The 11,701-nt window shown below is 36.5% G+C and overlaps 2 protein-coding genes across 2 annotated transcripts in view; both read left to right on the top strand.

The window, feature by feature from the left end:
• The window catches only part of LOC136835130 (uncharacterized), a 2,850-nt gene extending 1,720 nt beyond the window's left edge, over positions 1-1,130 (top strand). The window contains exons 5-6 of the mRNA XM_067098331.1: positions 38-157; positions 652-1,130. Coding sequence (XP_066954432.1) covers positions 38-157; positions 652-894 — 363 coding nt within the window. The 3' untranslated portion in view covers positions 895-1,130. The remainder of the gene's footprint in view (positions 1-37; positions 158-651) is intronic.
• A 5,298-nt stretch (positions 1,131-6,428) lies between these two features.
• On the top strand, positions 6,429-10,902 carry LOC136835129 (uncharacterized). Its single transcript, XM_067098330.1, has 6 exons — positions 6,429-6,516; positions 7,670-7,801; positions 8,223-8,342; positions 8,869-9,021; positions 9,347-9,466; positions 10,439-10,902. Exons 1-6 carry the CDS (start codon positions 6,430-6,432, stop codon positions 10,619-10,621), a joined length of 795 nt encoding a protein of 264 aa, XP_066954431.1. The 5' UTR covers position 6,429; the 3' UTR covers positions 10,622-10,902.
• Positions 10,903-11,701: the final 799 nt, after the last annotated feature.

The raw sequence follows: 11,701 nt of genomic DNA, 5'->3' as shown, positions 1-11,701 counted from the left end.
ACAGGAATAATTCAACTTTATACCTTTCTTCCTGCAGATTGATGAATACCTGAACATCAATATCAACCACCTGACTGCTCAATACACCGGCCTACCAATCAGTGACGGTTTCAAGCAGGATCTCATTGACGGTCTTTATTACTGCAGAGATTTGACAGTAAGTTGAAATCTGACATTTACTATTGCCTTTCCATTCCGTTCAAGATATAGTATGGATATCTTAATACAAATCGGGTTTTGTTTTTCAGCTGTTAAAACAGTACCTACTTCGAAAAAGTTAATACAGAGTCAGGCAAAGTTTTATAATTTATATATTAATCATTCAGAGGAGGGAACATAGAAATACAAATATCACATATGATATTTCAAGATCTCTGGCCAATTCTGGATCATTCTTTGCACAAATATTCCACTGAAATAACAAGTCTTGGCTGTTCAAAGCTAGCTCGAGGTTAGAAGAATAACATCTTCATAACTCTTCCACAAATACATTATGTGATGCATAAAAATAATAAATTAGGGAATTATAAGCGAGATCAGAAAACAATTTTGAAATGAGGCACAAGAAAAAGAATGTTCCATCAAATAAGATTTTTTAACCTCTTAATTCATTTACTTCCTGTGATTCAATTCACCTTTACTTTTTCACAGTACTGTCTCCCTCTGCACAACCTCCGCTCCCCTCTCCCCCTCAACCTCCAACGCCTCCTGATGGCCATGGAGTGTGAGAAGGAGACGAGGACCAACGCCTGCTTCAAGGAGGACCTCAGGAAGAACGTCGGGGAATTCGACCTTTCGCTGTTCCCTGAGGAGGACGACCAGGAAAGTGTACTGAACAAACTCTCTGCCATTGTCACCGGAGTCGATTCGCTCAACGAACTGGAAATTCTCTAATGATCGAGAGAGAATCCTCGTTTTCATTTAGTAGTATTTTGCCCCCGACGAACCAAAGAGCAGCTGCGCTGCTCGCAATGGAATAGGTACCCGGAACTGTGGATTAATTTCAGAACAAAGTCTGTTCTCTACTGAAGCTTCAGTACACTACATACTCATTTGTAAAAAGATTTTCCATGTACGATTGTGAATATTTGCAGTAAAGTTTAATAAAACATAGTAAATGCTTTTAGTAACCACAAGAAGTAAATGCTTATAGTGAAAACCTAACAAAATGCTCATTTCATGTCTTCAAAGTTGGAAAAACTATAAATTCTTCTTGGCAGTGCAGATGGAGAAAATTTTAAGTTAATTCTATGATACCCTAACGTCACGACAGACTTTACAATAAACTATATACTGAATTTACAGCCCCTTCCACGCGAAAAAAAAAAAAATGAGATCAGACACTGATTTTCCATCGCACAGTGGAGAGTTTTTTTTTTTGGGAAGGCATCCAAATGTATTTCGGACCTCTCTCTTTGCTCTCCCGTCCTACTTCTCAACTCTGCTTGAAAATCAGTTAAATCATGCAATCGTGGTAGGTCAGTGATACTGCCGGCCACTTTCCACTAGACTGATTCCGAATTCAAACGCCGTTCCATTGCGTGATAAGATTTTCATAGGCACACGACCTAATGTCCCTGTTAGCTAGGGATGATGTGTTTAGGGAAGGGAGGAGGGAGGAAAGGAGGAAGGGAGGAAGGGTGGAAGGGGGATTTACAGGTCTGTCTACAGAGTCTTTCCCCGGGGTCTTAAGTGATTGTGTGCAAGTTTGGTTTTAATGAAATTGGTTGAAGACATTGCTTCAAAATTTTTGTGGAGAGTTTACACAGAAAATACGCTTAAAAATACTTTTCAAATGTCATTAATTTCTTACATCACCTTTCTTAGTCGTCTGAAACTGTTTGGAATGTTACTAGGGAAGCTGCTTCTTGTTGGTTCCCTCGTGACGAGATTACACTATTGAAATTCGTCTAATGAACGATCTTGCTTTCATCTCTTCATTCAAACATCCCACTCCCTGTTGCATATGGCCTCACCATCTGCCGAGATTCAATGTACTGTTTCGGCAACGTTCCACTGAGCTGATGGGAGTATGCCTACTCACCTCAGGCGTTATGTAATACCCGCAGGGAAACCAAACCCACATTTACTCTGTGGAGAACAGCAATCCCTGGGTCGCACCTGCTTCTTTTCCATCCATACCAAGTTTTATAATTCTCTCACTTCTTCCATCTTTTAGGGGAATCTAAAGCCTCCTTCATGAAAGCATCTCACTTTTTCCTTCTGGACTCGATTATTCCATCCTTCACATAAATAGCCCACATACAACATAACAATAGAGATCATTAAGGTATATATATATAACTCATTCTTTAAATTTTCTCGGAAAAGCTTAAAGGACATAAACAAGCCACCTTGTTCAAGGACCTTGGAAAGTGATTAACTAAAAAATAGCTTTTTAAGCCTCAATAACCGAAGTAAAACAAAATATGTTAGAGAATATAAGAAACTTGCATTAAGAAAAAATGCCAAGGTTGACAAAACAAAAAAGCCATGTGTAGTGTAAGCTCGACCATGGATTTCTTTGCAAAATAGACTAACTCAGGAGGCAAAAGGATATGCAGAAAACTGCAATCTCCGCCTAACCAGCCTCCCCTCTCCCCACCTCTTTCTTTCTCGATAGACAACTGAGCCATTTAATCTTCTACACGAGATAGCTTTCTTAGAGAGAGAGAGAGAGAGAGAGAGAGAGAGAGAGAGAGAGAGAGAGAGAGAGAGAGAGAGAGAGAGAGAGAGATTTTCTCTATCTCTTTCAATATTCGGAACAATACTCGTGTTTCAGTTGCAAGAACACCTACAGTAAACAAGTTCACTGACAAAACCAGCAGCTATATCCCTTTCACGACGCAATACGGTACAAATAAATACCGCTTTATTGTCAAACACACTAGAGCAACGGAGTGTTCTGTATGGCCAATAAATAAATGCCGTTTTTGAAATATTTGCAACCATTTATTGGATAAATCTACCCTAACAAATAAAATATCGACATTGACAAACATTAATAAAACGAAATAAAACATGGTTACAGTAACCTTGACATGCTCATTTATTTTTTAGAAATGTACCTCTATATGAATTTATCATTTTATTGCCGTCCCAGCAGAGTATTAAGTGAAAAGATAAAAATATCATAAGGTCATAAAATGAACAATAACTTTATGAAAAAATATTTGGAAACTCGTTAACATACAGTCAAGATAGGGCTTGGTCGAAAAAATCTATGAGTGTGCAGACATATAAACACCCAAATGCATACAAACACACACACACATATATATATATAAATATATATATATATATATATATATATATATATATATATATATATATATATATATATATATATATATAATGATTTCTCACACAAAGCTGTTTATCATAATACGGGGTGGTTCCTTGAAAAATAAATCGTATTTATAGTCATTGTATCCTTCAACTAATAATCTAGGATGATTACCTAGGCCAAGAAACTTTCACAACTTCAGCTGTTCAATAGCACGTACCCAGAAGGCTCATCAACAGTACGTTGACATCCACCCACAATGTGTCGCTAATCTAAATCTCGCATGCTTCTTGGATACTATGGCCCTTCCTATTTTATCTTCCCCGTCCCATCTAGGCATACACTTTCTTGGCTACCCTCTTCTCCTCCTCCTCCTCCAAAAACTTCAGAACTATGCTCATTTTCCAACAGCTTTAATGTGCAACACTCCCTCACAGAATATAGGATTCCTAAAGCCAAGCGCTGGGACCTATGAGGTCATACAGCGCTGAAACGGAAATTGGCAGTAGGAAGGTTTTAAGGTGTGACAGGATGAAATCTCGCAGTTGCACTATGAATAAATTGTTAGGAGAGGGTGGAAAGGAAGATGGAAGACAGACAATACGAACGGAGGTACCGTAAAGGGAATGAAAGGGGTTGCAGCTATGGGCCGAAGGGACGATGCAAAGAACCTTAAGTAATGCCTACGGTGAACTGACGGCACTAACCCCCCCGCCCCCTACGGTGGCAAAGGGCCTCAGTGATATTCCTTTCCACTTTCATCAACTCATCTACAAAGGGAACTATGGTAATTTACCTTACGGTATCATTTCTAACGCTATCCTGCCATCTGACCCCTAATCTAGTTCTTAAAAGCTTTGTTCTCACATCGACAAAATCTGTTATACTTTTACTCTCACAAAATATCATTTCCCTAAGGCAACAAAGATCGTAATACCCTTATGTATAATCTACTTTCGCATGTAATTTCAGTCTATTTGATTACCTAATCTTTTTTAGCCTGCCCATTGTTTGATTTACCTTTTGAGTTTTCCACTAAACTCGAACTCATGAGAACTCAAGTTATTGTTCCTAAATATTTGAAAATTTCAACCTTTACACGTCTGTTATCTCGTCCCTTTGTGCATACTCTGTTCTTAATACTTCTGTTTTTCCCCCAAATTTATTTTTGGTCCAATCTTCTGGACATATGATGCATTTTATTGGGCAAGCGTTGCAAATCTTGTGGTGTTTTGCTGATCAAAACCGCATCATCTGCAAATTCTAAGTCTGTCAACTTTCTATCGTCACTCTAATCTAACCACTCTGACCTCTCTGGGAGCTGGACAAACGGCAAAGGTGAAGTTACTTACCCTTGTAACCCGGCCCCTAATTACTACAAATTCACTTGATAAGACCCCATCAACATAAATTCTGCATAAACTTCGTTCACGGATAATTTCAATTAGCTTTACATAATTCACGGGAATGCCATAGTGACACAACACTTTACATAAACTTGGTCTGTGAATTCTGTCATATTCCTTTAGTAGTTAACGAAAGCTAACAAGAGGGTTAAAAATTTATTTATACCCTTTACTTACTTGTTTAATTCCGATATTTCACTAGAACACATCACAAGTCATTACTAAAAAGGTGTGTCGCAAATATATTTGGTTCCTGATGAACGTGATGAAGTGTTTTGACACTTCAGTCGTAAAAAAAAAAAAAAAAACATACACAGACACACAAAACACTATTGGTTGAGTAAAGCTAGGAATATTAGCGTTCAAGTACAATATCTGAATTTGACTAATATAATTACGTTAAGCTGAAATACGATCTTATCTTTTATAACGGAACACCCGTTACACCTTTGAATGAGCTCTTCCTAATTTAATTTTGAACCCCAACTAGATAGGAAGATTATCTTTTTCATTTGCTATCACGGAATTTCAGACGTTAAACTTAAGCACGTTTTCACCGAATAAATTTTTCAGTAAAGAAAATGTTCACACTCATTCCCACACTGTCTCTCTCTCTCTCTCTCTCTCTCTCTCTCTCTCTCTCTCTCTCTTTTATTATATTATATATATATACATACATATATACATATATATACATATACACACCTATATATATGTATATACACACAAATTTATATACATGTATATTATATATATATATATATATATATATATATATATATATATATAATATATATATATATATATATATATATATATATATATAAACTAAGTGATTTAAGACATTTAAACATACATACACGCAGAAGATATTGAGATGTGAGATGGATAAATCGAGAGAGAGAGAGAGAGAGAGAGAGAGAGAGAGAGAGAGAGAGAGAGAGAGAGAGAGAGAGAGAAACTCATTATACGCCCAAAGTACTCGAGCAATTTACGTGCTTAATAACGCCCTTGGACTGCGTCTTTGTGTGGAACGCGTGGGTGGGCGTGGATCTTCTTTACAGATTTACATATATATAGGCGGATGCGAACATCTCCCTATGTCAGTTACCTGAACCAGGACGAGGTAAGGGAGATTATACCTGGGCGCTCTATGCCTTTAATTACAAATTAACTCAGTTGGTGTCTTGTGTCTCGTTGCGACTCATGGCGATCACACCAGACTCCTGAAGTCTGTTGCAAGTTTCTAAGTACTAATTTTTCCCATTTGATTCTTTAATATGGCCAAGTATGCCTGTCTAAAATGTGAAAATATTCTTGAGTCAATCAAAACTTGGCAATAATGAAAATAGTAAGTGTGATTTGAATTTTCTAAATTATTTGTTCATTAGTATTTAAATTCTGAGTCAATAGCCTGTTTCCTATTCCAGTATTTAGTAGACTTCCAATAGCTTTTTAATGCAAGCACAAATCTACCATCTGAGAGATAAAAAAACCTAATCAATCTCATAATAAAATATACGCATTTATTTAGCATAAATTTAACCGTCACTTCCAATATCACAATAAAAATCCTTTTTGAAATAGCTTTAAAATTCATAAAACAGGAAGGAGAAGGGACGCAAAATCTACATTTTCAATTGCGCCTCTAACAAGTAATACAAAACACTGATCAAATAAATATCTTATTTGAATTTTATGTAGTTATAAAAGCTATGTTCTTCTATCGCAGACAAAATGAGCCGAGCTGTGATTGTTCTACTGTCACTGGCGGCCATGGCCGTGGCCCAGGAGGCGTTCCTCGAGAAGTACAGCTTCACCAAGGTATTCACGAAGTTTACATCAACTGTTTATCAAATGCTATCACACTTATTTATTGTTACATATATTTATGAATATTCACGCACATTTACTGTCATTATCAACTGTTTATACACATTTATACATAATTATTTACTGTCATTAACAACTACTATTATACACATCCATACATATTTAAAGTCATTAACAACTACTATTATACATATTCATACTATAAATTACATTTAACGTTTTTTGGCCGTAAATGCAAGATAGGCACGACTGCTCAAAGCATGCCAAGTCCCTAAAGTAATGGCACACTCAATACAGTATTAGGAGTAGAGTTGAACTGTTTAGCTGGGACTCAGCCAGTGGTCAGAATGACGAAGTAGGATTTAAATTTTCTAAGTACGCTGGGAAAGAGATAAAATGAAGTACAGCTAACCTTATCGCTCTTTTAATTTAACGTCTTTGGTTTTGTAAAAATTGTTACTGATTTCATTATCGTCACTACAACTCACTGTGATGTCTGACAATGTCGCCGGCATCATTTTCTACCATTATTATTGTTATTCTATTCAAGAAGATGCAATCTGCCCTCGGATAAGACATCTAAAATCTTAATTATTATTATCTGCCATTTAATATTACAGTTCTATTTTGTTTTTTGGCTTAGTAATCATAAATCAAAGTACGTAACTCTTACGATCATTTTATAATATTGAGCTATACATAAGGCTCGTGGTCTAATTCTTGGCTAGTGTTAATTTTCGCAGAATGACCAAAAAATAAATGTAAATGTTAATATGCCTTAAAGGCAATTCTAAATGAATAAACTCTAGACCCATTACCACTTTACCACTCTACTTCACACTAACAGTTACTTAATGGTGGCCTAATTAGTTGATGTAAAGTTTAGCTGATCTACGAAATGTACAGAATATATTTTTCGAATACACAAAAATGTGTTAATTATTTCTGGAGAAAAAACAGTATCCATCTTGATATGCAACTATCAGTCGCAAATGCATTTTCTTCCAGCAATGAGAAAAATGGCTTTGTCAGTTAGTGTAATGGCATTTGAGTTACCACCAGCAACACACTGCATACATGACGATCGCCAGTGAAATTCCAAAAACTGCCTCTTAAAATTATTGCGCTTTTTGTCACCTCACAGACCATGGCAACTTGTTTCGGCGAGGGGGTATACTATGACTATTTGGCTAAAGTTGGCATCGCCCAGAAAGAGTGCCAACACCTACCAGTCTCCAACCTCCACAGACTCGACTTTTCTCTCTACTCACAGCTGGTAAGTTGGAATATAAGCTTTAGGTCTATTCTGGAAGGAAATTATTCTAATATAAGCTTGAAAATCTATTTTGGGAGGGAATTATTCAATATAAGCTTGAAAGTCTATTTTGGGAGGAGATTTATTCAAATATAAGTTTGAAAGGTCTATTCTGGAGAGAAATTATTCTATCTCATTCCACTGGAATGCTAACTTAAAAGTCTGCGGTGAGAAAAGCTATTCTTTTTCTAATGAGTATTACAAAATTATGAAAACTGGCACACAGAATCAAATATCATAAACCATTCTTCATTTCTAATGTTTTAAGGCCTGTAGAGAACTTAAGTTTTTCCATTTATGATGGAAAATGTGACTCTATAAAAATCACCAAATACACAGAGAAAAATATTGTGCATCATATTTTCTGACGAATCTTCCGCAGGGATATCCTTTGCACTTCGGAGGCGACTCTTTGTATGTGCCCTTCCCTTCCTATCACACCGCGCACGCAGGGCATCAAGGTGTACCACACGGTTATCAGTCACTTCACCATTACAGAAAGGTAAAGTTACTCCTGATACTTTTTTAATGTGGTATAATTACCTCGACAACAGGTAATACTACTCATGCAGGCTTAGATTTTAGCTTGACTTGTGATGGCAGAGAACAAAATAGGCAAAGTCTCTGCATACTCCCAGGTATATGATAACTAACTCATTATCTCAAAAGATAGTACTGTACTGTGATATTCAACCTTGGATTTTTTTTTATTTCATTAACATTTTTTTATACAGGTAACTGAATCTGTTTAGTATATACAATCAAATAGTCTTCTAAGGCTTAACTAACATAACTGCAAACATTTTCATTTCCAATGGCCCTTCATAATTTTTTTCATCACACAAACTCCCACCAGGCTACCTCAACGATCAAGACGATTATGACTAAAGAATTCTACCCCTTATCCCATAAAATAAGAAGTGAATCAGAAATTTACACTTAAAAAACTGGGAAGCACCTACAATAAAACATCTAACATAAAAAACAAGTATCTAAAAATCTAAATTTAAATGACCACTTTCCCACAGAAACGCCAGGCCGAATCAGCAGGAGAAACTGCAGCAGCTCTGCCACAGCAAGGCCCGGCACCTTTCTTCGACAAATATTATCTCTTGGACTCTGTCAACAAGATCATGGCTTCCCTCAGCAACTACACCTGCACACTCCATAAACTTGAAGTTGTAAGTACTTAACCTTTCATACCTTAGTTCCCTATTCAGATAACGGTTACTCACACATGTACCTCCATAGTTTAAAGTAAAATAATTTTACTTAAATGGCAGGTTTCCCTTTTATAACTAATACGAATACTTTATCCACAAAATTCATGGTAATGACATATCTGATCTTGTCTCTGAGATGCTTTAGCTCACATTGCTCTTCCTTGCTCTTTGAAAGTTCAAGAAATTGCTTCGATAAATCTTTTTAAGGAACCATCCAAAATTATAAAAAGTATCATTAAAAAAAAAAAAATAAAAACATCCTCCTGATTCCCTTTCCCCACAGATCGATGAATACCTGAACATCAACATCAATCACCTGACCGCTCAATACACCGGCCTACCAATCAGCGACGGATTTAAGCAGGATCTCATTGATGGTCTCTACTACTGCAGGGATTTGACGGTAGGTTGAACATAAATGATAGGGTTTATAACCAAGGCCAACATGAATACAAAAAAAAAAAAATTCATTTTTGTCGAAAGAAAAAGAAGATGAAGAGGCAGACTGAAAGGTTTGGGTAACACAGATGGATGCAGAAAGACCCTTAGTATGAAAGTTCTGTTGGAAAACATTCAAGGTTTATTTTACATGTCAACTTCAACTTCAACTTGAAGGTCTCTTACTGATTCAACTATTCTACAAAAATGACTTCCAATGCGAAGATTAATTGTATTATATTGCATGAAAATGTACCACCATCTTTAAAACCAAATCAGTAACAAGAGGAAGCTGACATGCAGAATAATTCATTTTATCAGCCAATAATGCAACTTATCAACGTATAATGCAATCATAAACCAATGCAAAAAGCATCTATCTATTAATAGGTTTAAGAGCAAACAGTCTCAAATATTACTAAAGCATTATAACTGAAACATCATTTCGCCTCTGCTGGGAGCTATTTGCACACTGGAGTACATAATGATACAAAGTTTAAAAGACTATCGTTTCCTTTTTCCCGACGTTCATAGCAGTGAGTTCTAAGGGTAGATATAACATCCTGAATGTTTGACACTTAATCTAAAAATTAAATTTTCTTCCATGTAACAAACTGATAACAGAGCGAAATTCGAACAAAAAAAAGCGAGGCCACTTTTTCGTAAAAAATTCGGACTTCCATAATATGTAGTCGTTCCTGTAAACATATACATCACAAAGATAAAATTGAAATTTGCATTAACTTTTGTATGGTAGCTCTAGATACTAATAACTGAATGGTACCTAAGTAACATTCTCAAGACAACGTTTCATGAGCCAGCGACTTCGAACATACGTGGATGTGACTGACACCTTTAGAAGTACAGTATCTTGTGATTTTAAACGATTATTTACTAACAAGTTTCCTTATAGTAATACTAAATCATTCATTTCCAGTACTGCCTGCCACTACACAACATCCGCTCCCCTCTCCCCCTCAACCTCCAGCGCCTCCTGATGGCGATGGAGTGCGAGAAGGAGACGAGAACCAACGCCTGCTTCAAGGAGGACCTCAGGAAGAACGTCGGGGAATTCGACCTTTCGCTGTTCCCGGAGGAGGACGACCAGAAAGTGTGCTGAACAAACTTTCGGCCATTGTCACCGGAGTCGATTCGCTCAATGAATTAGAAATTCTTTAATATACGAGGACGAATTCTCATTTATATTTCGGTGTTAATTCACCGGAGTGTGAAAATAAAGACGAAATGCAGCAGCTGCGCTGCTGTCGATACGAGGTTTATGGAACCGGAATTTACTTGTAATTTTGAGGCTTAATACACACTTGTTTGCTCAATGTCTTTCTGTATTTGTATCAAGCCTTTATTGTCTAACCCTGTTAGTTTTTAACAGAATTTGAATGTTACAAATAACTTTTTTATCCTTACCAAAAGTATACTAAAGAAAGAGAGCAAACCCAAAATATAAACATATGACTTAAGGAAGATCAGAAAAATATAACATCTCGAAAAAAAAAAATGAAACTTTCACTGTAACATCAAATTGATGTCACGTAAATCAACGATAAGGACAGCCTAAAACTTTTCACAATTATTCTCCTTACTAACTGTAAACAAACTGTTACTATGCTTCTACAGAATGCCCTCTATTTTTCGTTACTGTTACCAACAAGGAGGTGTTTGAAGAAGCACTGTTGAAGACGAAAAAGGGTACGGCAAGACAAGGATATTGAGGGACACTGAAGACATGAGACAAGGGGCTTATGTCGGGGAGTGCACTACAGCAGATGTAACTTCGTGGCATGATAACATGTGTTTACATGAAATGTTTACACATACTGAATGGCTGAAGCCAAGTCGATAGTTCAGAATATGTCAAACTTGTCACGTCACAGGTAGGGTAAAAGTTATCAATGACTGGAACCATAGCTTAAAGTTTAAAAAAAGGTAGGATAATCCATTTTAACGGTCCCAAAAAAAAAAAAGACAATGCCATTTTACCAAAACCGCCATCACATCAAACGTGATCCAGGCTACAAATTCCTAACTACTTATATTCCTGACAAGTGTAAAATACATCAAGTTATATCATCCAATAAAAAATCCTTTATGGGCGTTGTTCATGCCGATCCAAAACAGGAAAAAAGAAACGTGGGGTGAGTGTATGGTTAACATCCCAACGAGATAAAAAACCTCAGCATTA

The sequence above is a fragment of the Macrobrachium rosenbergii genome, chromosome 55 (genome assembly GCF_040412425.1).
Source record: "Macrobrachium rosenbergii isolate ZJJX-2024 chromosome 55, ASM4041242v1, whole genome shotgun sequence".
NCBI lineage: Eukaryota > Metazoa > Arthropoda > Malacostraca > Decapoda > Palaemonidae > Macrobrachium > Macrobrachium rosenbergii.
This window is presented reverse-complemented; position numbering and strand designations above follow the sequence as displayed.